At 49.5% G+C, this 26,080-nt stretch overlaps 6 protein-coding genes across 6 annotated transcripts; 3 read left to right on the top strand and 3 right to left on the bottom strand.

The window, feature by feature from the left end:
* Positions 1–1,474: 1,474 nt before the first annotated feature.
* On the top strand, positions 1,475–2,506 carry BMH1 (14-3-3 protein; the record flags this gene model as incomplete). Its single annotated transcript, XM_058501316.1, has 5 exons — positions 1,475–1,535; positions 1,590–1,896; positions 1,952–2,193; positions 2,269–2,339; positions 2,393–2,506. The coding sequence occupies 5 exons, from the start codon at positions 1,475–1,477 to the stop codon at positions 2,504–2,506; spliced, it is 795 nt and encodes a 264-aa protein (XP_058362634.1).
* Positions 2,507–2,895: 389 nt separating this feature from the next.
* Positions 2,896–5,742, bottom strand: CDC14 (cell division control protein 14). Its single transcript, XM_058501317.1, has 3 exons — positions 5,466–5,742; positions 5,048–5,374; positions 2,896–5,000 (listed from the first exon to the last, which is right to left on the bottom strand). Exons 1-3 carry the CDS (start codon positions 5,509–5,511, stop codon positions 3,514–3,516), a joined length of 1,860 nt encoding a protein of 619 aa, XP_058362635.1. The 5' UTR covers positions 5,512–5,742; the 3' UTR covers positions 2,896–3,513.
* Positions 5,743–6,167: 425 nt separating this feature from the next.
* ONS95_007798 (uncharacterized protein) lies at positions 6,168–6,602 on the top strand (the record flags this gene model as incomplete). The annotated part of the gene is made up of 2 exons (XM_058501318.1): positions 6,168–6,208; positions 6,284–6,602. 2 exons carry the CDS (start codon positions 6,168–6,170, stop codon positions 6,600–6,602), a joined length of 360 nt encoding a protein of 119 aa, XP_058362636.1.
* A 684-nt stretch (positions 6,603–7,286) lies between these two features.
* On the bottom strand, positions 7,287–9,375 carry ONS95_007799 (uncharacterized protein; the record flags this gene model as incomplete). Its single annotated transcript, XM_058501319.1, has 2 exons — positions 7,287–8,774; positions 8,827–9,375. The coding sequence occupies 2 exons, from the start codon at positions 9,373–9,375 to the stop codon at positions 7,287–7,289; spliced, it is 2,037 nt and encodes a 678-aa protein (XP_058362637.1).
* Positions 9,376–14,187: 4,812 nt separating this feature from the next.
* On the bottom strand, positions 14,188–14,616 carry ONS95_007800 (uncharacterized protein; the record flags this gene model as incomplete). The annotated part of the gene is made up of 1 exon (XM_058501320.1): positions 14,188–14,616. The coding sequence occupies one exon, from the start codon at positions 14,614–14,616 to the stop codon at positions 14,188–14,190; it is 429 nt and encodes a 142-aa protein (XP_058362638.1).
* Positions 14,617–23,543: 8,927 nt separating this feature from the next.
* On the top strand, positions 23,544–25,748 carry ONS95_007801 (uncharacterized protein; the record flags this gene model as incomplete). The annotated part of the gene is made up of 1 exon (XM_058501321.1): positions 23,544–25,748. One exon carries the CDS (start codon positions 23,544–23,546, stop codon positions 25,746–25,748), a length of 2,205 nt encoding a protein of 734 aa, XP_058362639.1.
* Positions 25,749–26,080: the final 332 nt, after the last annotated feature.

The following is a 26,080-nucleotide window of genomic DNA, read 5'->3' on the forward strand; positions in this document are numbered from 1 at the left end:
GGCCAGCAAGGCGGTATCATAATTTACTGTAAATCACGGTACCGCACCGGCAAGACTTGCTGGCCACTTGCGTTTGCAGGGCATGAGATTTGGACGGGCGTTGATCGTGTTACAGTCAGGCGACCAGCCTGGCATCGTGAGAAAGCATGAAGACAAGGATCCACCTCGCTGTCGCTTGGGACGTCAGCCCTGCGAGGGCATGATCATAACGTGGACGATGGATGGAGAGAAGGAACTGGGACTGGGACTGGGACTGGGACTGGGACTGGGACTGGGACTGAGACCAGGACCGACATGGCTTTGCGGATACAAATAGAAGCAGAGTTCCCTGGGGATGAACCAAATCTCTAACTGTAAACTGCTATCAGTGCCACTCAATATCCCTTCAAGCTTCCGCTCCTTCACACTCTTCAGAATATAATATTCCTGCCACAACTTACTTATAAGTACCTTCTTACCTGTCGCTACATGCGTGCCGTGCCGTACGCTTCTCAACCGATTTGAAAACGGGTCCGGATCACGAACAAACAGAATCTCTGTCTGAAAGTCCTATTTGGACTCTACTCTATTGTACCAAAAGAAAATAAAAAGGCCTAGGCACAGTGTAATTCACCGCTCCGCACTTTCCAAGCACTTTCCTGCAATTCCTTCCATTGTTCCAGTCGGGTCGGTCGAGCGAGGCAAGGTACCTTACCTCGATCGAATCAAATTGCAGGCGCAACCAACCAAGATTGTTTTGGCAGCGCAGGCAGCGCAGCGAACGAAGCGCACCGCATCGCTTCCTTCCCTTTCCCTACCACGTACCTAATTAGACGCTAGCGAAAAGGGTGCTCTCTCGATCCCGCTTCCACTTCAACAACCTCCTCCCTCTTCGAATCTTGACTCCATCAACAAACAACACCCTCTAGGCCCGTCGCATACCCAACACCACTCACCACCGACCATCTCCGGTACTCTACAAACAATCCAAACGCCCTATTCCGTTCTGGTGAGTGTCTGGTCTCCTATTTCGTCATCCCTTCTCATTGTTTCCCCCCTTTCCCATTTCTCCTCCACATGGAGGAATGGTCGGACATGCATTTCTCGATACTTTCACCCAATCGATTCGCCTGGGAAAGGAGGCATTTGCAGCCCCCCAAACCGCCCTAGCGATTGTGCCAGCTTTCTGCGCCTGCCCCTCTCCTTGATCGAGGGGTATCTTCTGACTTCAGCATTCATTTGCATTGTACCATCAACACGATGATGGACATTCTGGGGTCAATCTATCCGGATCAGTACTTCGATTTGACTCAGCGCGGCTCTGAGTGTTTGAGAGTTCTTTAAAGCCACGGACGTCAGACCGCTCGCTCAACTCCGCACCAAACGCACATCCATCGATCATGCCAAACCCATCCATCCTTGCCACATCTGCATCGATTTTGTCTCGTCCGCATACTGATTTCTTCTTGCCAACAGAATTCTCACAACCGCAATCATGGGTTACGAAGATTCCGTCTATCTCGCCAAGCTTGCTGAGCAGGCTGAGCGTTACGAAGGTTAGCACCCATCGACCGCAATGTGCTCTGCGCAATATACTGAAGTGGGTTTAGAAATGGTGGAGAACATGAAGTCCGTTGCGTCCGAGGACCAAGAACTCACCGTTGAAGAGCGAAACCTCCTGTCCGTTGCCTACAAGAACGTTATTGGTGCCCGCCGTGCCTCATGGAGAATCGTTACCTCGATTGAGCAGAAGGAGGAGTCAAAGGGAAACTCGACCCAAGTTACTCTTATCAAGGAGTACCGCCAGAAGATCGAGGCTGAGCTTGCCAAGATCTGCGAGGATATTCTTGAGGTTCTAGAAAAGCACTTGATTCCATCTGCTAAGAGCGGAGAGTCCAAGGTTTTCTACCACAAGATGTTTGTTTGCCCTTTTGTGTGAATCTTGCGACGAGTGCTAATTAGGTACATGCAGGAAGGGTGATTATCACCGTTACCTCGCTGAGTTCGCCATTGGTGACAAGCGAAAGGAGTCTGCCGACAAGTCCCTTGAGGCTTACAAGAACGCCACCGAGGTTGCACAGACTGATCTCGCACCAACACATCCAATCCGACTTGGTCTTGCACTTAACTTCTCCGTCTTCTACTATGAGATCTTGAACTCGCCCGATCAAGCCTGCCATCTTGCCAAGCAAGCTTTCGATGATGCTATTGCTGGTATGTACCTCACTTTGAACTTTGGACCAAGCGGTATTTGAATAGGTCAAGAAGTATATTCTAACTCTTCAACAGAACTTGACACCCTCAGCGAGGAGAGTTACAAGGACTCTACCTTGATTATGCAACTCTTGAGAGACAATTTGGTACGTAGATTACTGTTGTTACACAGGACTGTACTAACTTCATGTCACCATAGACCCTCTGGACTTCATCAGAGGCTGAGCCAACTGCCACTGAGACCGCTGCTCCGGCTGCTGCTGCATCTGATGAGGCTGCTGCGCCAACGGAGCCCAAGGCGGATGCTGAGTAAAGAATTGGTTTAGGCGTTGATGTATGGAAGAACGGATACAAGCAATCTGGGCTGGGGTAATTGCATGTTTAGCAGCAATCGAGATCAAGACTGGGCGGGTTGAAGCATACACAGGGGTTTTGGACGTTGATTCGCAACCTTGCTTTACGCGGTTTTAGACTCTAATGCACCAGACTTTGTAGTTACCCTCCTGTCTTTACATCTACTTGTTTCTCGATCCCCTGGCATCGCTTTCCCCTCTCGGGCAGATGTCCTTTTAAGGATGGATGTTACGATTGATGCACCGCTCATTTGGTTTGCCTCTTTGTGGCTGTTCTCTGTTCTTTGTTTTTTGCGAAGGGGGCATGGGGGTAGACTAAAAAAAAATAGGCAAATTTCCAGACTTTCAGACAGGATCTTCTTTGGCTTGATTGCGGTCATTGTGAATTGATTCCAAGCCTCCCGGGTTAGGCTTGACGCAATTTTAGGGGATTGGCAAATTGTGCAATCTTTATTTTCTGTGAAATTGATTCTCTAATCATCTGTATACTGTTCTGCTGGTCATGATTCATGAATTAACAGCGAGAAGTAGCCCGCTTATCCATGGCGGAAGCCGACCCAAGCACGAAAAGACCCTCGAGAAAGACAAGTAAACAAGCACACCTGCTAATAGCAGCACAAGCCACTATCCATCCACATCATCTCATCGTCATCATCCCAAAAAGCAAGTAACCGGCCAACCACACTCCGTACGATCCAAGCAACAACAGCAAAAAAGTAAGCATCGAGTACCGGTAAGCAAAAAAATACAAATACGCAGCAGACCCAAACCCCCAATATACTCAACAAGGACAAGTACGAATCAAAAGATCAACAGCACAGTCACTCCCTCGATTAAACGCCCACGCCAACCTCGCCCAGTTTTCATATGCTTTCCACAGACGCCAGTTTTATGCAAGCACAAATAGTACAGCATGATGGATACGTATGGTGAGTCTTGCCAACACGATAAAATTCAAGTGGCTCATTTACAGACCAGAGACCTTACGAGAGGAGCTAATGCTCCCAACTCTCCCGCTGGTCTTGCGCACACCAGCAGGCTCTTTGCTACCTCGCAGGCTGTCGCCGCTTCGCTTTGGGCTACCACGAACTTTGGCGAGCGTACTTGAGCCGCTTCCTGACTTCATGGCACCGGGAGTCTTGGGCCGAGAACCGGAAACAATATTCTCGATATCATTACTGCTATCGTTATCGATGGAACTGTAGATTGTGGTGGTGGTTTGGCTTATGCTACGACCAGTTGGAGAACGAGATGACTTGCGACTGGTTCGCATACGAAATTGAATTTCATCTTCGCCGTCAGGATCCTCGTTTGATGAGCGGTGAATTGAGATCATCTCAGTCTCCCTTTGTAGCATGTGCTCGTCCTCAGTTGTGCTGTAAGAAATATTGCGGCTGTAAGGGTGGTGGCGATCAACTGCTCTGCTCGTCTTTCGAGGTTGGCCAGGCGTAGGAGCCGGCAGGCAATCCTCTTGGACACCAATACTGTTACGTTGCTCATTATCAACTTCACCAAGTGGTGACCTTCGACTTCCATTAGGAGGGGTTGCGGTCTGGTTGTTGAGAAGATACTGTTTTTGGGACAGCTTGGTTGGGGTATGCGGTGCCATGCTCGCCATCTTCTCCTTCATCTTGATCTCAAATTGCTCCTCCAACCACCACTCGCGGAAGGTTCCTTGGTTGAGGTGAAGCCAGTGCTGTTGAGGACCAACAACCATGCCAGGTCTCATGAAACGCATGTAGGCTATGATCTCGTTGGCGGTGAATCCATAGCGGTAGATCAAGTAAGCGCCAATCAAACAACCAGTGCGGCCGAGTCCGGCTTTGCAGTGCACAGCGATACCCCTCTTCTTCACAGTGATCATCTCATGCGCCAAAGTAATGAACTTTCGAACAGTACTCAGTGGCGGGCATGTTCCATCATCAAAAATCATGTCCAAGTGCTGGATGCCTAGGGCAGTGAAGTAGGAAGGCGAGTACAACTCGGAGTTCAATCGAACCACCAAGCCGATATTTCGCTCCGAGAAATGTTTGAGGACATTCTTGAATGGACCAGGAAGAGTTGGGTGAGCGTCAACTGCCTTCAGAGTCGATGGTAACGTGGCAAATAGTGGAGACGTTGGCGAGATTGGTGCCACGGGAGTGTGTTGTGGGGATGCAAATGCAAGAAAGTCTGGAGTTAACCAGTTGAAATCTCCTTGATCCACTCTCTCGTATCGTTCATACTCCTCCAGGTCGAATTGCGACAGAGCGCAAAATCCTTGCTCTTTTGCCCGCCAAACACCGTATACCACATCTTGTACTGTAATTCCGTAGTCTGCTTGACTGTATCCTGCATCGCGAAATGGCATGAGAGGTGGATCGGCTTGTGCGATGGGGGCAAGAGCAAGGTGGGGGGCCCAAGATTGGATCAGGACCATGTAGGAAGCCAGCAGACAGGCAGCATTTGCTCGACCTAAGTATGTTAGTTTTGATTCCAAGCGGTGAAGAATAAAAACTCACTCCGCGCATCCGCCTTACTCCAGAATACCACGGGTCGGCTCTTGTTCTCGGGGGCACCGAGGATGTCATGGAATTGAACGGCAAATCGATACAAGTGTCCAATGTGTAATGGTCCAAAGTCGTGGTGAAAAGCATTGTATAGGAGGGTATCGTCAATTGAAAAGTAGCATGGTGGAGTACGATCTCGCTCTGAGAGAACGGCAGATGGACCATCCACAGCTCGGGCAGAGCGCTTGCTCGGAGAACGACGGGATGGCGCCGGATCGGGGTATGGAAAGAGCGTATCTGCTGACGGCGGAGAAGTGAAGGATGCTAGATAGAGCCGGTCTGTGGAAGTTAGCAAAGTGTGCTGAACAAGCTACGCAGACTTGACTATCTGCACAGGTCGCATGCGCCGAGCTTGTAGAGGAGTTCTGACCTGGAATATATTCAATTATCTGCCCATACTTCACGGAGGGCGTCATTATGAAGTGCGGTGCGCGAACGTGACGCAATTGTGGGAGAGTCGTGGCGATTTGTCTTTTGCGTGACTTGTTGACCTGGAACTTGTTTATTGTTTTTTGTTGACGTCCTATAAACAGAGCATACTCTTCAAATGGAATGAATCGCAGTCTATGAGGCAGAAGAAGTAGAAATACGGATTCGATATGGGAATAGTGAGACGGGTACAAAGAGGAAGTGTTGTTGTCTTCGGTGTGTTGAAGTTGATATGGAGCTTTAGAACGAACGATGTTTAGAGGTTTTAGCTCAATGTGGAAGAAACTAGCGTGGTCACCTATGGCAACCAGGACCCCGAGCCCCCCTTAAAGCAGCCTTCCCCTCCTGTTTGAAGCTCCAGGGTCTTTTTATTACATTACCATAGAAATGTTTGGAAACTCAAAATGATGATTCAATTGAAATGCCGGCTTCTATGGACAGCACTTCAAATTGGGAGGTCAACCTGTCAGGTTTTATGATGCATGCAAGCGTGCCATGATCCAAATTCCAATGTTGTTCGGCGCCGCTTTGCTTACATGCCAATTGAGCCACTGTCAAGACGCCACAGCAGGGGCCACTCCAGAGATTATCAAATTCATGCAAGCTCAATTCCTGGAGATCTGATACCAAGTCGATAATCACCATGACGACCACAGCCCTGGATCCAGAATTTCCCTGCTCACTGTGTGTGCTTTTCTCAAAGCACAAAAGCTTTCTCCACTCCCTTAGCCATGTAACCAAACTAATTCAGTTCTGCAGTACAATCGACCTTCCCCTCCCAACCGCCCGCCTTGCCTCCATTGCTCTCAAAGCCCTCGTCGTCGACGCAGAGCTCTCCCCTCTCGTCCGCCGGTCCTTCACTACTATCATACCGTCCACCATCTGGGCGGCAAATGGAACAGTGAGTGTAGAGAAAGGCGAGGAAAGCGTACTGAGGACGGAATACAAGGCGACGACCAACCGCATGCTGAGGGTTGCTGTTAATGGATATATGGAGAGCTTGAGTGTCGTGCTGGGCATTATGGAGGAATTGGATGTGGATATTTTCGAGTTAGAGCTGAAAAAGAACAATGAGTGAAGGATGCTGGGTCTGAAGGATAACTTGAGTTATACATGGGCAGTATTCTATCGCAATATCCCGAAGCACTGGACCTGGCATAGGCTCCACACTTCTCTGGGCACGGCTCCTGGTAGGCCCTGGATACCTATGATGTGTGTTATCATATTGGGGTATTCGCGACAGAAGAAACACAGAGGCCCGGCTGAACAACTGTTGGAATGATCTGATTCTGGGTTTGAAGTCCCGAATGCATATATCGCTCAGACACTCCATTTTCGAGCTGGCCAGTCCCGTTCGAGCGTCACCATTACCCGAAAGAAAACATTGCCTGCAGGTTTACCAGTACTCAGTCCAGTGATAATGAATGTAGACACTCCACGCCAGCTCAAAATCCCTTCTATCTTTCATTCTCCTCTGAGCTCAAAATTGTCAAATTTACAGAGAAGCCATATCAAACTAAGTCGTATTTCCATTGGTTACCTCTTCCACTCTCTGGCTATCGTGATGCTCCCCGTTCCGAGAATGACATGTCAGTTCCAGGATCCTACATAAGGTCATAATTATGCATCAGCTTCCCAAGCGCCCCGCCATGATTTTCTAATAACCTCCAGTTCTATACATAAAGCAGGCCCAGGTATCATAAACTCCAAAATTTCCAGTAAATCATGTTTCCACTCCATGTTTCCACCCCATATCAACACCCTACACCTTTTCCTCTTCCTCTTCCTGTTTCGCGGCTTTTTCTTTGAGTTGTCGCTCTGCTTCCTCTGCTCTCTTGTTCGCATTAGCAATATCCTGCTTGAGTTGCTTGATATACTCGATTGCTTGCTCAACCGTGCTCGCTTTGCTGTTTGCGCTTTGGGCTGCAGATTTTGCATTGGTAGATTCAGCAGTCTCTCCTGCGTCTCCGCTTCCACTTTTCTCTCCTCCACTATCCTTGGCAGCGCGGGGTAACAGAGTCGCAATCTCCTGTAATGCTGAGTTTATCCGATTTCGACGGCCTTGCTCAGCAATCTTGTGAGATGTGCGCTTCGAAGTCAGATTCGTAGAAAGTTCTTGGGGGTATGAAACTCCTGGTAGATGTGTGCCCTCGAGTATGTTCTGGTAGTTTGACTTCGAAGCTGCCAGCAGTAGGGAGGCAGTATCACCAGACCCGTTGGTCCCTCCAGGCAGGAGAGGTTTTATGCTCGGTGATATCCTGGGTAACAGAGCTGGTGAAACAAGCACAGAGCTGCTGGCACGCTTTTTCGAGGATCGAGCTGCAAGCTGTTGAGTCTTGCGAGTAGTCGTACTAGTCCCGTTTGATCCATTGAGAGCATCAATTTGTGGACTTTGACTTGATGCTGCAGTACCTGGACGTGTGAATGCTGGAGATGGCAAGGTTGGAAATGATGGAGCCTTTACGCCTATTGAGTTCATCGTAGGTGTAACTTGTCCGTCATCTTGAGTATCAAGTCGTGAGAGTTCAGGCCTGCAGGTCGCAGATTCTGGCAAGGCAAAACCATCCATGCCCGGGTCATCCAAATCCATATTTTGCGTGCTCCCAGGTTGACCAATCGGTGGTGATTGTGTCAATCTCATGAGAGAAGCCGGAGTTGCAGGGGATCCAAGAACCAACTGCTTCGCCCTACTACTCGAATTCTGAGCCTGAATATATGGTGACGCCTTTGTGGAACCAGGGGCTGGCACGGGAGGTGGAGCCATCTCTGACAGGTGCTCGGGAGATATCGATCCGTTCTCTGATTCTTCCGTACTGGCCGCAGAGTGTGACGAACTTTCAGCCTTTGATCTTGTAGACTGAGCATGTTCTGGCTCTAAAATATTGCCCAGAGCTTGTGCAGGTAGTGCTGTAATACTGTTCTTCTTACTTTTCCTAGGTTTGACGATAGGCGACTGGCGAACGGCACGAGCACCACGAGACTTTGGATTTTGCTGCAGTACTTTTTTGCTAGCTTTTCTTGCAAGTATCGTAGAGCTTGCCGGAGCGGAGTGGCTATCATGGCTTGTATCAATCGGCGAGTTTGTTGTTCCAGATAGTCGCTGGTCATAGACTGAGGAATGATCATTTTGTGCGTGAAGTGCTGGGGAGCTCAGCGGGCTGAAGTATGCACCTGGAACAGTGTATTCTGGAATGTTGAAATGAGGATCTAGAGGGGTCACAGCTGGCGATACTAGTGGGGTGAAAGCCATCTAAACAATATCAGAAACACGGCCAAAGGGAAATAAACCTATGCAAACAAACCTCTTGCTCCTTTACATGCATCTGGTATCTTTCGAACATCGCTTGTTGCTGTTGGTCTGGTTGAGAATAATAATGAGGGCCGCCTCCATGCATTTCTACACTGTTTGGAGTTGGGGGAATCATTCGGCTCTGGGCATAGAAATTTCGCTGCTGCTCTTGCAGTTGCCTCTGTTGTTGCTCATGTCTCTGGTGTTGCAAATACTGGATTTGGGCGTCCAGTTCAGATAACCTCTCATTTGAAGCATGTCCATGAATGAGAGCCGGGGCGTGGATCAAAGGGTGATTCGAAGCAACTGTCATCGCGGGTATGTGTTCCTGCATCGTGGTATCCTGCCCCATGCCTGAGTTACCATTCTCAATCCCAGTGTCCATAGCATCACCTCCTGCCTGGCTCATCATTTGGGCACCTTGCTGGTTGAAATCTTGGAAGTCGAATTGCAGCCCGTCACCTAGGCCATTGATTCCCATGTCCAGAAATTGTTGGAAGTCATCTTGTGCCACAGAAAGAGTTGGATCTTGTCCCTCCCAGCCACTGGATGTATTCATCATGAACCCTTTGTGCCTCCGCCCTTGTGCGATCGGTATGGGTGGTGTCTTGGGTTGTGATAGCGGGGTGTTGCTGTGAGCGTCGAGGGGCAGCGGATGCAAATTATGCGTAATTGCGATGCGAAAGCTTATTCCATGTGGCTCTTGACTCGGCGTAGGGACGCTATGAGTGGAAGGTGAAGTGAGACAATCAAATCGCAAAAGCTTGGTCTGGTCTGCTATGGTGGTGTTGAAGGTCCAATGTAATCACTCTTGGAGCCTCGGGCGTAATTGTACTACAAGAGAAGAGGTCGAGGCGCAACATTCATTGCCTGTCCTCCACACAAACGGCTCTCACCGACAGCGTAGAACGATTGAATATGAGAGCGAGTGACAGGGAGAAGAAAAAGAGGGCGACAATCTCCGCAGCACGTCGATGTTCCGAGGATCGGATCGCAAGAGTAAGAATTGGCTGGTGGTTGAAGCTTTTCGTGATCAGCGTTTCAGGGCCGACGGTCGTTGTTCCTCCAAGATATTGAGCGAATGGATTTTGCCGGGCAATCTTTCCTGTTAGGTGCGAAAGATGTGGTCGGCAGTCGCGGTTGGCTGGCTCCTGATGTGCTAATACCAACTACTAATTGACCTAAGTGACTTCCTACTTTTTCGTCGGTACGGTACAGGCTACACCAGAGCAGTTGAAAGCCGGAACTGGCCGTTGGCTAGCTTGCGATGCGATTGATGGACAGAGTGGTGGAGGGGAAAGTCGCTCGCTGATACTGAGCTGAGCAGAACTGGCCGTGGGTGAAGTGCTTCTCGAATTTTGTACAAGTCAGCCAGCTGTTTGACTGCAAGGCAGGGCGTAGTCTTCTTCGGAAAACGAAGAAGTCTGTATCTCTGACTTGAAACGATGTTCGCGATGGTCATAAAATGCAGCACGCAACTGTTTTCTTTCAGTAGTGTCTCCGGTTGGCGCGCAAGAGTGGATGGGAGTGGAGTGGAGTGGAGTGGTTCCAGTGGTTCCAGTAGTTCCAGTGGTTCTTACCCGGACGGGCAAGTGATAGAAAGAGCAAGGCTCCTCCTCCGTGATGAGCGAGCCCGCCGAAATGGAAGTGCAAGTGGAATTTCAGGATGCAGGGAGAAGACGGAGTGGGGAAGCAGAAGGTGGAAGGCGGAAGGTGGATGGTGGATGGTGTGAAAAGTTGAAGAGAGGCAGATGCGGCAGAGCTTGATGAAGCTGTCCTTGGGTGCTGGCAGACAATTAAGGTGAGGAACTATTTGTCGATGGCGCTGCTATTCGTACCTACATAACATTACATTACATCACATCACATTACCTACAGTAGGTAGATATACTGGCTGACCGACTGTGCCTACTCTGATTCGGAAGGGGAGATTGGGCAGATTCGAGCAGTGGAATGGTTGCAGCTGATTCCTCGGTCTGCCCCTCCTCTCTCCACTCCACTCCTCCTCCACCGTACTACTACTACCTACCTACCTTAGGAGGTAGTACGAGTACTGCACCCTGAGACCCGCCCTGCCTACATTATTATTTAATCCATGTCGAGGCGGGAGGCCAGGTTAGATGGGTACTTTTCTGTATTGCACAGTATGCAGGTATGCCGGCCATGCATGCATGCGTGTGTGCATCTGCACTCCTCTCCTCTCCTCTCCTCTCCTCTCCTCTCCCCTCCTCTCCTCTCCCCTCCTCTCCTCTCCCCTCCTCTCCTCGTCGGCGCGGGGGTTGTTGCTTTTTCGGCCGTTCATCCAGCCTTCATTACCTATCGCGACTCTCGCTACTCGTACTGGGCGTTGATTCGCTGCGCCAGGCCATGCAATCTGCTTGCCCCCATGCTCGACAGGTAGATCATGCCCTTACCCCCACCACAAAGAGCTAAGCAAGACACACAAACAAACGTCAGTAGTATTTTTGTAATAATGTACTCGCCGATGGGCTCCTCTACGGAGTAGAGCGTTCATATTGTAATACTCCTGCGTAACGCTCGCCTGCAACTGCCCATTGAGCTCAACATCCCTCTTAAGCGCGAGGTGAACCTCGTAGACCACATTCTTGGTGGGGAGTCGTGTAAGTCGTGCCCCTCCAGCTCTGCTCCCGACTTTTACCTACTATTCCAGGCAGTACCTAGTACTTTACCGCTTGGTGGACTCCGATATTAGGAAGCATTGAGCGGCGGGTGGCATTTGCCTACCTACCTACCAACTGAAGTCGCATCACGCGGACAGTTCACATTGTCAAGTCCAAAGACACCATCATTCCACCGGGGCGCCAGCGCTCAGCCTTGCCGCTCCAGAGCCTTGACTGCGTCTAGTGGGGGTGGTATGCCACAGAGTCATACGGTACAGACGAACCCAGGCGGCCAGATACTTGCAGCTGCTGCAGCTCTGGCTCGCCAAGGGCACCCTTGTCTGGCCCCGAATGGTGTTGTTGATTGGGGCCTTTCAACGTCCATTGTTGACCCTTGCCAGGACTCCTGCCGAATCGAGCTCGATAGAGAAGTAAGACTGATTGAGTTATGGCGGTTTCTTGATAACCAACATTTACAAGACCCTTCATGGCATCTTGAACTGTAGATGCTAGCAATGGGAGAGACCATAGTCTGCATTTCAGAGTTCGGAAATGCCCATCAGAAATGGCATCGGAAACTCTATGCCAGTCTCTATGCATCTAGAACATGGAATTGCTTCTACACAGCAATCACCGTGGCAGCACTAAGTCTCTAGAGACTCCTTTTGGATCCCATCCCAGCTACCTGGTTGTGGCGTCCTTCCCTTGTGCTCAGCACTAAGCGTCTCGCATGGCGGCATGCAATGTGATGGAAGGTCGAGGCAAGTCTTTGGAAGGGTCTCAGGAGCCACTGATAATCCTTCTACGCCATCAGTGGCGCCAGAGCAAATGCATGAATTCCCCAAAGTCAAGCTCCAGATGACTGCTTCTCCTCTAGTCATTGGGTCAGCGGCCAGTCTCGCTCCACTACTTCAACTCACCCTGGGCGCCGGCCCGGGAGCCAGCCCCAAAGACGCCCAGCGCAGGCTGCGGCCGAGACTCCCTGCTCCGACAAAGCCATGTAATAATGATAATAAGTATAATACCCGGCGGCAGGCTTCTAGAAGGATTCGTGACGCAGTTATTGCTTCCATGCAGAAAACTTTCTGTGGCTTGGGCCAGCTTGGGCGAGGGAAGGGAATTGGAAGGCAGAGGCCTGGAAGCAAGACGTCGCTAGCGACCTATCAGAAGTCTCGGTTAGCCCACGCTCCCCGGACTCGCCGCCTCATGAAGCAACGGCAAGCTAAGGTGAATTTACAATTTACCTCACCTGCCCTGCCCTGCCCTGCTCGCTCGCTCTCTCTTCCTTTCTCTCTCTCTCTCCCTCTCAACGTAGACATGACATGACCATTAAGGTAGGTCGTTCTACGCCACATCATCCATCTGTCTATTGAATGTTTTGGAAAGGGCAACGGCAAGGGCAAGGGGGCAAGGGCTTTTCACTTCACTCCTCTTCTTGACCAAAGCCACGGTGGCTTCAAGACAACGACCAAGCTCGTCCAGCATAGATTGTCATCCTCCCAGAGACGTTCCTTGCAGAGTCTCAGCTCAGTCTGCTTAGGATACTTCACTGTTGCGGCATCAATAGCAAGCCTTGCTCTAGTGGCAATGGGACAGAGATCTCTGGTAGTGTCTGATCATTGTGGTTTTGCTTTTTCCAAATCTAGATCTGCATGCTGAAGGAGTGCTTCTGCTAATGTCTTGCCATCCCGTCTTCAGACGGGCAGAGACTTCCTTGTAGAACAAGACATCAAGTAAAGTATGTTCATCAAGTGTGCCGCGACATCCGTCAGATTCACTTTTATTCTTGCCGCATTGGTCTTGTTTACTTCCGCGTTCTCCCGTTATTCTTGCAGGGTCGGTCTGACCAGCTTCTCAATACGGGATCATCAGGTCTGCGTCGTTCTGCAACAGTGGCCATACCCTTTGTGATGTTTCCAACACGGCACTGCTTCTGCGCTCCTTTCTTGCTAACTGGCATTTGCTGGGTCATCAGGGCCTTACTGGACATGAAATTTAGTGTGAGTAATGGCAATCACATCCCAAGTACTGCTAACCACATAGAGCTATGATGCTGTGGATACGTTCAAAGAAACTATTACCAGTTTGAGTTTGCAAGGAATTCAAAACTAGATTATCCTCTTTCGAGTTTCCTCGTTCAGCTCTCTTTTTCAAGTATTCTCAGCACTTCCCCTGTCTTCTGCGCTCGGGTATTTCAATATATCCTGTCATCTCTGTGATTAGCATGAATTGTATAGTTTCCCAAGGGTGAATGCCTTGTGGCAGCGATGTCGATTGATAACCGAAACGGCGATTGGCTTCTTAGCCTGGCGACGTTCTCAAGATGATGAAGCCAACGGTCCCACGAGTTCTCAACCTTCCAACCCCACGAAAGATATATGTGGAGCAATCTGCAGCGATACAACAACAGCCGAGCCTCGAATCAAAACGCGAACGCTCTCAAAGCAGATCCTAGGCTCACCCCACGACAGTGATAGCATCCTCTACCCAGGACATCGGACGAGATCCTCCATCTTGAAAATCATAGCAGATCAGACAGTCACCTGCAACGACATACTCGAGCACTTAAGTCAAGTCGAAATGTCTCCCTCTCGATCTCTTATTACTTTGCCAAAACAGCCAAAACAGCCCACAATGCCAGCCCCTCTCTGCTGTTAAACTTGATTTCCACCCTCCGAGCTTGTCAACCCTGCCACGCGAACTCAGTTTGAAAATTTGGCGATATGCTGCATGGATTCCACGGATCGTCGCCATCAAGGATGATGACAACCTAGATCACAGGGTTTTCTGTGGAGGAAACGGGAGGTGCCCGCTTGTACGTTTCTGTAAGGAGGCGAGAGGAGATACTCAATATTTTGACTGACTTCAACGCTGGATGCAACGTTGAGGGAGAGCCAAAGATTTGAGTCAATCTGGTCCTTGATACAACCTGGGTTGGGAGTTCCAAAAATATCTTCTTCGAACTCCAAATCATCTTGGAAGAAGCTGCTAAGCTGCCCCACGGCTTCCTTAAAGAAAGTGGCGATGATCAACAACTCAATTCCCAGATCTTTTGAACTGGAAGCTGACAACAGACCCGACGATCTCGGGGTTGAAGAAATCTTCGAAGTCATGGGCCTTGAAGATGGGATGTTTGATATAGACACAATGCGACTGAGTGAACCAAAACAAGACCACCGCATAACCAAGCATTTCTCTCATTGGACATCGGTGCAACTTCGAATATCGGTCGATGCCAAAGAGTTCTGGGAGATAGAAGCTGGTGCTGTGAGAATATTCGTTGATCAGATAAAGAATTAGCACCAGAACAGTTTCCATATGAAAACGGCGGAACAGGTACGGCCATCATGTTGTCACTGCAAAAAATGTTGTTCTGACTGAAAGACGTCGAGGAGTTAGATCCATTTACAATCAGCCCTTCTCCAATTTCAGAGACCCATCGACCTCTAAGGTTCTCCAGATCGAGTGCTGAGAACTAGTTCGTGTCGACAAAGCTGCAATCCAAAGTATTTGCGTTAAGTGAACGCCGGGATCAACGACACAGGCGACTTAAGATGTTTTCAAAAGAACAATACCAAGGCGTTGAGCGTTCTGTATTTCCCAACCATCAAGCATGCTCATTCGAGCTTCTGCAAAATTACCACAGAGTTCAGATAGAATGACCTTCTGCCTATTTCCTGATCTTTTCCAGACTCAATACTCTATGTGAACATGCAGCAGGTGATGTATCCAAACGAGCACTATTTTACACTATTAGATGAAACAATCAAAAACACAGCATGCAAGCCGAAAAACTGTCATTCTCACCAGGATGTATGCGTCTTATAGAGTTGTTCGTTCACTACCTTTCATACATTCGCCACACCATGTCAGTGTCTCAACACAGTCAATCAGTCGACAACGGCTCTCTCATCTCAGAAGTCAGCTAAAATAATTAGAATCTGCTCTTCATGTCTCATTCCATTGTTCGTTGCTCACAACAACAGCCTCCATAATCTAAACCTTCGGAACCACCCAGTTCGTAAGGTTTCCTCAACCGGCCATACTCATTCCCTCCCCATCCTAGTCCTCTATGAATCGAAAATTAGCCACTACCCCACCATCCCTGAACATGGAACCAAGAAGAGTAGATACGGTTACCCAACACAACAACCTCCCACTCCCTCCGTCTCTCCGCCACTAACTTCCCAAACTCGAGCCTAACCATACTCTCCTCTCCCCAAACCACCTCACCCAACCCCTTCAACTCAACTCTCTTCTTTCCCACTCCACATCTGCTGCATAACTTTAGCATCGAACTCCACATCCCCCTTAACCAACACCCACACCTCCAACTCCCACGTCAGCACTTCCTTATGCTTAATCTTCTTCCCAGCCTCAAAACCATGCCACACCTTCCAGCTGAATGCCAAGCTGCGAATCTGCCCTCGATTCGAGCACACTGCCGTGACGAACCTATGCCATGTACTTGGCCCTGTAGTATAATCCCAGAATTCAGCTGGGTGGAAATTGGTCAACTAGACGGATGAAGCTGGGATGTTGGCGCCGAAGAAGGATGCGTATGTGTGGATTGAGTTGGGTGAGGAGATGGCGTGGAAGTCCGTGCAGAGTTTTTGGGCTTCGCAGCGATATTCGTGGCAGTTTGTCAAAAGAGGCCAGGGGAGGCTGATTTAGGTGAAGGAGAAGTCGTACAGAGCGAAAATGTGGCCGAGGCGAGCGGCGTGTCTCCCTGAGGAGCAAGCTGTAGGCAATTTCTCTGTGATCCATGGAAATCGCAGGAATCTACTTACAGACTAGGGTACGGAGCTCTTAAGGAAACATGGGGAAGAGGGGGAACTTGTATGGGGATTTGGAGGTTTTGATAGCTGTAGAACTTTGTGTATGTTTCTTCGGAAGTGGATGATGAACAATGAGCTGCTTTGGCACATTCGAGTCTAATGGAACCTCGATGAAATGGACTTGCTTGTTCGGAAATCTTGAAGCTCTTCCCATGACCTTCTTAGTACTGTTTCTCTGCTGTGACAAGAAAGCTGACAATGTGTACTTGGGTGGCTGTACAATTCTTCCACTTTCTGCGGGAAAGAGTTACTGGCGGGCTGCGAAGTAGGTAAACAGCCTGTCTAGTTCCAAGACAGGAGCTGATAGCTTATCCGACACGAGGCTCGGCTCGAGGTTTTCTGCAGGGCTCTGGAAGACTGGAAAAGGAACATAGGGTACACAACTTGCCGCGAGTGGTGTGGGGACTGGTATCGCTGTATAGAGGAGTGGTTGTGAGAATCCAGTTTTTCCACTACAGAATTTTTTCTTAACATAAAGAGCCAGTACACCCAGTGTTCTAGAGGAAAGTTGTCAACAGTGGGGGCAATCGGTTGACTTTCTTCCAGTCATCGAAAGTGAGGATCTCGTATTCGACGCGACTATGGTTGTCAGCGCACTTGACGAGGTATATCGTGGAAGTATATGAAAGGACAACTTACTCAATATGAGTCCTGAGGAATGTGGAACATCCTCATGTCTTTCCTTGTCTTCTGCCAATATGTATCTCGCAGGCAGCATTCTATGGTTGACGGGTCCATGACGCGTATCAGACATGTCGTCTTCTCTTGAGTGTGACAATGACTCTTTGCTCTCCATGGAATATATGCTGCGTTGGATACGCTTGCGAACTGGTGAATGGCACTCATGCGCATTAACCTCAGTATCAGAACAAGGATTAGATGAGTTGAGAATGTCAAGGTGTATTGCTGTTGTCAATATGTGTTCGGGCCTGTGGGTTTCGAAGTTCAAAATCTATGCAATCATATTCTTCGCTTTCGGGCTGTCCATTCTCAGGTCTTTCCTCTACTTCACCAAAGTCTTCCAATTATTCATTATTAGTATCATTATGCAACGATCTGGTGCTGTGATTGCGTTGTTATTTAGTCATTGTGCCATTCTCCTGTCGTGGTGTTTCTTCCTCAGAATTTGCTAAACAGCCTTCATCTTGCGGGTATTTGCTGAGATCCTGGTGACTGTAAACCATACCGAACGAAACCATTAAAATAATCGTAAATGAAGTTTTGCCGTCGAGAAATTTACTCCAGGATGCAACAGCGCACAAGCCTGAGCTGGGCAGGTGAATGGTCTCCTCACTTTGCACGCGCGACAGCCACCTCATGCTTCGGCTCTGTGCTATCGCGTATATGTAGGAAATAATCAATTTCTTGATACGTGGCAGGCGGCCTGGCGTGGTAGGCACGCTGGGTTTGGAACAAACCAGGCGGGATCGATTGGGCAAATTCCACAACGAACAACAATTTCGACGATACGAAAACCCTAGTTAATTAGGTTTGTAGTTTGGAACCTCATAACTTGCGATAACAGAGTGATAGGTTTCCAATTGAGTTTTACAATTTTTATTCTTTAATTTGATGGAACTTTCTCATCTTTGGTGTCGATGGCAGCATAAGTTCTCAATTATCCTAGCAAAGCCAAGTTTTTACTTTCCCCACTTCTTTTTGTTTACTTCGTGCTCGCTTAATTCGCAGACCTGAGGATGGGAAGTTCTCGGCACGCCACCGCAAAGAAGCGCAAAGCACCCACTTTCAACATCACTGACTTGGAGTCTGAGATCGGTGTGAAATATTTCAGATACGTCCCTCCTTAAGGAAGCTACACAGATTCAGTTATATCATGGGTTCACGGCGACTTCATTCCGGGACGTTTTGTATCTCTCATTTTCCATCGCGCAGCCAAGCAACACTGACAGTTCAACCTAGGCACCCAAATCCATGATACTTATGTGAAATATCTCAGTCTTCAATAGCCTATAACCCAGTATCCCAAGCTTCCCAAATCTGATCTGAGGAACTTCCAATGGTGAGGCCTGTGGGAGTTTAGGTGCATATTCCGAATGACAACAGGATTGCCAGCTATCAACACATAGTAGAATGATTTTCAAGAGAGAACTGTGGGTATGAGAACCACACTAGAAGATAATCGGAGAAGGCTGAGACGCATTGTATAATGATTTCCAACACTTTCAGTCAGGCTGCCCTGTATCATTCCTCTCGAACCGGGATTCCAGCATGACCATCCTATTATTATATTTACCTACTGACTTCCGACCCTTGGGGTCGTATCTTCTTCACGGATCATTGGTCACGTCTCATTTCCAGATATCGCCTTGCCCCCATGATCAATATCCCAAAATAACAAGACGACTTTCTGAAGCCTCATCGTGCTAATCTAGAGCCGCTTAGTTGTGAAATACTTCATCTTGATGCTTCGCATAGCAATAAATTCCTTGTCGTGGTTCTGGCAGGATCTGTGAAAGCTCTCAAAGGGTGTCACTGGACCTCATTGTGATATCTATTGAGTGCTTTGAAACATTCACGATAGAAATAAGAAGCACAATGATGTACCATTTTCTTGCTTGAGTAGTTTCTGATCGAGAATTATTCATCATACAGTCGAAGACTTGATACAACACGGTGAGATAGCTTGAGAATGGAGTTCAAGGCTTGAAGACAATCACGTGTAACTCTACCACACGCAGTCAATACTAGCATGGTGAATCTTCGCTATCGTCCGCTTGACAACGAGAAGAAAAGCGCCTCGAGTCCTCTAGCGTATTACGGTACTAGCAGATGCACCTGTCAAACCACCCAAACTGTCCAATGTAAGAGACAGCCTGCTAGAACCCGAAAAAGCTAAAGTGACAGAACTCTTGAACCCATGATCAATCTCGACCCACCAACCCGGACTCTCAAGTCGCAATCGAAGCTCACCGCTCCACGCGCAAACAGTCGACTCTCCACACCTACCACCTTGAAGGAGAGACGAGAGAAAACATCTCGGCAAGCTGCTTACCGCCGGGCTGGGCTGAAGCAACCAGCCAGAGAGCCGAGTCCAAGTTCGGTTAAAGAGATTTCGGAAGCAAAACAATGCGATCCATTCATATCCGGTAGACCAAAAATAGAAAGCTTAAAACAACCCGAGATCGACCAGAGATTAACCCGTCGAACATGGAAAAGATGGGTGTTTGGAGTCAGCGGGTACGTAAGAAAGATACGGGCGATACGATACTCGATGGTTGCAGCCATCACTCATGATCTTGAGCGTGGCGATTGAAGAATACCGGATGATTCTCAAGACAACGGTCGTCTGAATACCGCTCGCCAAGTGTGTTGTGATGTGATGTGCCGGGAAACATGCAGGATGGCGAGATGGGAAAGTGAGCTAAAGTCCTATATTTGGGGCGAGACGCTGAAGTGAAAGGTTCCACTGCTTTTGAGCCTCGATGCAATGCAAGCCAGCGGTGTGCGACCTGGAAGGAGACCCAGGTATCCGGGGGGCAAGGTACACGTGACCACGACGATTCTGCTGCACCATTGAGATTCTGTAAGATAAAAGTCTGGAGATCAGGTAGATGGTGTTGAATTGTGTCATCATGACTCGATGGTGTTGCCAATGAAGCCCCGGATTGTTCACTTGATGCTTCAGCTTCCAATATTTGACTGGGATGTGACAGCCAATCAAAGCGCCGAGTCGACCTGGAGTCTCTCCCAGACAGCGCGCGCTTCAACATCCCACAAAAAGAACACATGACCTGGAATCTTGCATTATTCTACAGTATGAAATGAGATGGATCTTGAGCGCTTATGAAGGGGGGCGATACGATGATAATCAATCGTGCCTAACAGAGGGCTGAAGGGCGATCGGAGCGCAGAACACGATGGCGGAGTTCAGGATTTGTGGTAACTTATCGTACGGCATGGTATCGGTATCGATAGGTATTGAACAGAGCAAGGGCAAATCAGTGGCACCGTCCGAGTCCAAGTCAAGTCTCTCCAATAATCCGCGTCGGAAGAAGCCTACAGACGAACCCCCACTCGCGTCAACTTGCTCTGAGTGACTGGAAACCATGATTGAAGCATCTGGGAAAGTACCGGTATCCTACCCAACAAGAGCCCAAGTCTGGACTCTTCAGTAGTAAGGCAAAAATAGTAGAGCGCACAGTTCTTGTAGCAGGAGAAGCAGGGAGTTATCAGAGCCGTCTTGGCTGGTTGAACGGTGGGTGGTATTTCAGAAACAATCGGAAACGTGGTGTTTGAACGTCGGGACTCAGGCTGCAACTGTAACAGTGCGCTGTGGTGAAAGTTGGTTGGCTGCTTCGGTGCTCAGCCACTAAGAGTCTCCCAACGATAATGTGCTCTGCAGCGTTTGGCTATGAAGACTCGGGACATGTGCCACAGCCTCATGAGGACGAGGAACAAGCCTCCTGGCTGCTGCCAGCCTGTCAAGAATGATGTGCATTGTGCATGTCCAAGTCCTGCCAGAGTCAAAGCCCCGAACGTGAAGGGATTCAGAGTCTGACCGCTAACGGTATGGATGCAATACAATCCAACAGAGTGGGGCGATAATAATGGCACAGAGCATGTAGGACTATCGAATTTGGTCGTTGCGGCTGGGTGGGCTCACTCGTCTGGAGACAACCTTGGAAAGTCACGAAAGGGGACGACTCCAGGAAGCGAATTGCGTGAGCGGTGTCCACTGTGCCTATGCTTCCAAATGAAAATATATTGCTTCCAGCCATGCATCTAACGGCCAAGGCAAGGTCTGCTCCGCATCGATGTATGAGTTGATGTGATGCAGTGTCACCAGAATGCAAGACTCGGTCGGGAACGTGAACGTGTACGTGTACGTGTACCATACGTCCTGCATAAGAAGCTCGTAATACAGTATGAATGGAGCCTCTATTAAGATCTCGAGGGTTGTTCCTGACATGCTATCCCGTATCTACTGTACTGTACTGTATCTACCTACGTATGTCCTGCATGCTGAGAGGATGCGGTGAGCTGTCAGCAGCCGCACAGCAGCTTCCAAAAGTTTGGCGGTCGTGATTGCCCAGGCACCCCCTGGGCCCTGACTGAAGTCAACGGGACTTCGTAGTATCGTCGTACTCGACTGGCTATGGAGACTCGAGGACTCGAGCACTCGAGCACTCGAGCACTCATGGTTCGTTACTGTCCCTTAGCGTGTTAGTGTTACTGTACAGTAGTGCTGGGTGTTACTGTAGTGGCAGGGACTGGTTGTTTCATGATTGCTCCACCAAGCCCGATGCGGATGTTCCCTGGAGAGGGCCTCGAGAGGGCCTCGAGAGGGCCAATCATGGGGCTTTTTCTTGCACTCGCCCCATGCAGGTACGGACCCCCCGTTTACTTGACTACTGGGGCCGGGCTTGCTGCGACCCTGGCCGACCCTGGTCCTGGCCCTGGCCTGGCTGGGATCCTGCGCTGTGGCTATTTTGACTTCGACGTTCAAACCGACAGGAGAGGAAAGAAGAGGAGAGGAAAGAAGAGGAGAGGAGAGGAGAGGATAGGGGACATGTCAGTTCACCTCTTCTCTTCTCTTCTCTTCTCTTCTCTTCCTCGTAACTCACTCCCCGAGTCCCCAGCATCTGTCACAGAACAAGCCGTATTTGAGGCATGACTGCTGCAATTGTTCGGGTACCGTACCTCAAGGCAAGGCAGTCTCTCGGCGTGAGCTTGCTTTTCCGTAGTAACAGTACTGCTGAAGCCAAGCAGAAGAACTGAAAAGTATATTTGTTTTCAGTGTGTTACTTCTGGAGCTGACTGCAGCTTCAGGCAGGCAGGCAGGTAGGTAGGTAGGTAGGTACTGTTGTAGTAAATACCTTACTTGTCCTCGCGGCGTGTGCCCGTCGCAGCACATAGGCGGTGGGCTTCTCTGCCGTCCTCCCTCCATCCCTCTGTTCCTTCCGTCAAACAACATAACATAACACATCACATCACATCACATCACATCACATCACAGGCAGATCCAACATTGTTTCCGTTCCTCTCTATTCTCTCTTCCCTGACAGTATATTTGCCAGGCAACCGTCCAACATCATCGTTTTGTCCAGTGCGGTGTCTGACAAGCTAAAACCATCTCCATCGCCAGCCCGCCAGCCCGCCAGCCCGCCAAGCACCATCCGCCGCCACTAACTCCTTCAGCCCTGGTCCCCCGGCACGCTAAGCCCTCGACGGCAACGGCAACCACTGAAAATCCTCCCTCAAACCATCAACCCGCTGGGGGCGCGAGGGCGCGAGGGAGATTGCTCTCGGTGCAGCTGTCTCTCTCTGTCTCTCTCTGGCTCGTTCCATTGTTTTCTTCGGTCACTGCCTACCCTTCCAGCCATTATCACCAACTTCCCCTTTTGGTGTTGTCAACTCTCAAGGCACACCCTCCAAACCGTCAATCTTCACCCACTTACTTGACTTGACTTGCTGGTGTATATTTCTCTACCTGCGACGTCCCCCCCCCCTTTCCCCCTTTCCCCCCTCCCCAGCTCTTCCAAACCCTCACCCAATTCCAGCCGCGCCAGCCATCTTTGCATAAGAAAGAGTGGAAACGGATTTACCGACTCTGTTTTGTAGATCCATCGTGCAGGGCAGGGCAGGCCCTCGTCGCTCGTCCATTCGTGGCACTGGCACTGACTGGCTGGAGTGGAGCTCGCTCTGTCTGTTCTGGGTCGAAGGGTCGAAGGGTCGAACGGTCGAATCGAATCATCTTCGCTTCCACTCCTGTCTCCGTGCTCGACCGTCTCGTGTTTCGACCTCGCCGGGCCCTCCTCCATCCTTCGTACACTCGTGCCAGACTCACAAGCATTCGCCAGTCGACTTGTCGAATCAACTGAGTGCTGCACAGTTTCAACTACACCGGACAAACACCTGCTTCTCGACATCTTCGTTTCAGTGACTGGCATACCTTGTGCCTCGAGCATCACCAAACATCCCAAACCATTTTCGCCTCGGGAAACAATTGACCTTGTACGTTCGCAGTGTTCGATGCGAACTCTGTTTGGTCCTGTCAGCGTTCTCGAGAACTCTCACTACCGTTCATCTTGGATCTGGGGAATCCTTTTTGAGTTGAACTCTTCTCCGTAGTCTTCAGAACCGATCGCTTTGAGAGCATACTTTCTCCTTTCGACAAACCGTACCTCCTTTTCTGCGAACTCGAAGACATGTCACGATAGTCTCTGTATACGAAAGAGACAATACACGGCTGCGTGCCGGAGCTGAAATTGAACGAACTTTCGAAAGCACGACAGCCCCTTCCTTTCACCATGGTTCTCCCTACGCCCAAATACTCGTTGGACCACTCGTGTTCGACGCTGTTCAACAACACACTTTTCACATACTCATCGGTTGCTTTTCAGTCATTGAAGATGGAAAGGGGTGCTGAATGGTCTGAGTTACCGATGGGAGTTCCAGTAACTGGGGGAGTGTGCGTCAAGTCGACGCCTGTAAATGACACGAGTGCTGCAGCATTGTACATTGTGGGAGGAAATGCCAACGACACCGGCTATCAAGGATTACAACGGTATACATTTGCCAACCAGAGTTGGGAGACGATATACCCAACGGTTGCTGTCACAGAAAACCGCCTCTACCACGACGCTGTTTACTTGAACACATCCGATTCAATTCTGATTTACGCCGGAACACAGGATGGCACCAAAAAACCCTCATCTCAAACTTTCACAGTACAAGCCTCGCCTCCATACGCAGTTCTGGCGTACGAAGCAATCGCTCCGCCAGCAATTTCTCCGATACTGCTTCCATGGACCGAGAGCAAGGCAATTTATATTGGAGGCAGTGAAACTAATACCCAGGCCATGATTTTCAGCCCTTCGAAGTCATGGGTCAACTCAAATGCATCATTTGCTAATCCCATGTACAATACTTCCAACGTCAAAGCGATTGCTCTCAACGGGAACGACGGCAGCAAGACTATCTACACTTTCGATATGACAGTGTCTCCTAATACTGTCAATCGAACAATATTGATTGATGCCGATGGAAATCCAGTCCAGAATTCGGCACCTATCATGGAGAAGAGAGTGACGGAACAGGATGTGGAGAAAAGAGCCGAGCTCACTGTGGCAGACTGGCCAGCCTACAATGGAACCCTAGCCCCTACGAGCACCAGGACGTCGTTTACCGTGGCGAGAGATCAAAGCGGAATGGTCGTGGTCACTGGAGGAAATGATGAGGATGTGCTGTGTATTTTCAAGGCAAGATCCAATGCCTGGGTCAATGCCACAGACAAACTTGGATCGAAGGCAGTTACACAGCAGGGCCTTGGAACGACGCCATCCTCATCGTTGTCACCCTCAACATCAGCATCAGCCACGGCGTCAAGTTTGGCACAATCTTCCACAGCAGCAGCAAGCGGCATAAGCGGTGACACACCTGTCCCAACAAAAATTCTTGGGGCCGTATTAGGGACGATCGCCGGTGTAGCTTTGATACTGATCGCATTGCTCCTCTGCTTCCGGTGGAGAAGGAAGAGGAGGCAGCACGTAGAGGCTGGACATCAAAGACGTGCAAGCGGATTGCCGGAGGAGAAGAACAAGATGGACTTTCCGGACAGCGGACCACCGCAAATGACGACGACGAGACAATTTCAGGGTCATGAGCCATCAGGGTCACAAGGCTCCTTCTCTTCTATGGCGATCTTGATGGGCCGTGTGGGCCACAACAGAGGGGATGAAAAGGGAAATGGAAGTGACGCGAGCAGTCACTTCAACAAAAATTACAAGGGCAATATCAGCAAGCCCATGCCACAAGAGGAGCCATACCAAAACGCCACCAGAGACGAGAAGACTGTCTCATTTGCGGAAACTGGAGCGCCAGGGCTATCAACGGGACCCAGGCCCCGTGGAAGCACTAGAGGTGGAAGACGTGGAAGTACGAGGAGAAGTTCAGGCTGGAATCGATACTGGTCCGGCGGAAGTTCACTGAACATTCTCGGATTTGGCTCAAAACGAACTACGTATGAGGGATCAGACCGGAGCTCAGAGTACTCGATACACCAAATGCCAGCGCGCAATTCGGCTATCGTACCACCCTTGAAGATTGGAGACCGACCGGAACTGAATCGAGTGATGTCTGGGAGTCCGACAGTTGCGCATCCTTCTAGCAAGTTCCCCCTTTCTGGAGAAATGTCGGGCAAGATCGAAAGGTCAGGTTCCATCAGTTCAATGTCATCATTCAACGATGATCGACACGATGCCTTCTCCAGTGGTATTCCAGCAAGTGTGAACGAGCAAAGTACTTGGACACCTGTTGGAGGCGGTGGTGGGTGGAACGCTCGCACGAGTAATTATTCGGAAAGTGTCTATGCTACATCACTGGGCCGGAATACGGGCAATTTCGACAACAACAGGACAACTCGCTTCCCTGGAGCTGAGCCTGCTGTTCCCCAAGTGCCCACAAACACTGCTGACATGTCATGGCTAAACCTTGGAGGCAACTCAAGGATTTGAAGCTTGCTTAATGAAGATCATCTGGATTGAGCCCCGGGAAACCACGTCACTCACATCAGCATCTGCTCTGTCTTTCTTCCTGTTATTAGCGTATTCTGCATTTAGGTGTTTGAATCATCCTTCTGCATATCTCGGGGTTCAGGCATATTGTCTCGTACTTTTCTCTTTCTTACATGCTTCAATCAAGCCATCAGCGGAGCTGGTTGTCGACTCTGCTGTCGTTATTTCCACAAAATTGAGCCAGGTGTTGTTGGGCTCGGGCGTTAAAGATACCTACCTTCGTTTACCTTTTCTACCTACCTGTCTGTCAGATCCGTTTCTTGTCTTGTTTG

The sequence above is a fragment of the Cadophora gregata genome (assembly GCF_030347475.1).
Source record: "Cadophora gregata isolate MNR1 chromosome Unknown scaffold_2, whole genome shotgun sequence".
Classification (NCBI taxonomy): domain Eukaryota; kingdom Fungi; phylum Ascomycota; class Leotiomycetes; order Helotiales; family Ploettnerulaceae; genus Cadophora; species Cadophora gregata.

Coding starts and splice junctions, on each gene's coding strand:
- CDC14 (XM_058501317.1), bottom strand. CDS start 5,511: ATGACGCCCTCCGTGAAGTATGGGCAGATAATTGAATATATTCCAG. Junction 5,375..5,465: donor GATAATTGAATATATTCCAG/GTCAGAACTCCT, acceptor TAACTTCCACAG/ACCGGCTCTATCTAGCATCC. Junction 5,001..5,047: donor GAGTAAGGCGGATGCGCGGA/GTGAGTTTTTAT, acceptor TAACATACTTAG/GTCGAGCAAATGCTGCCTGT.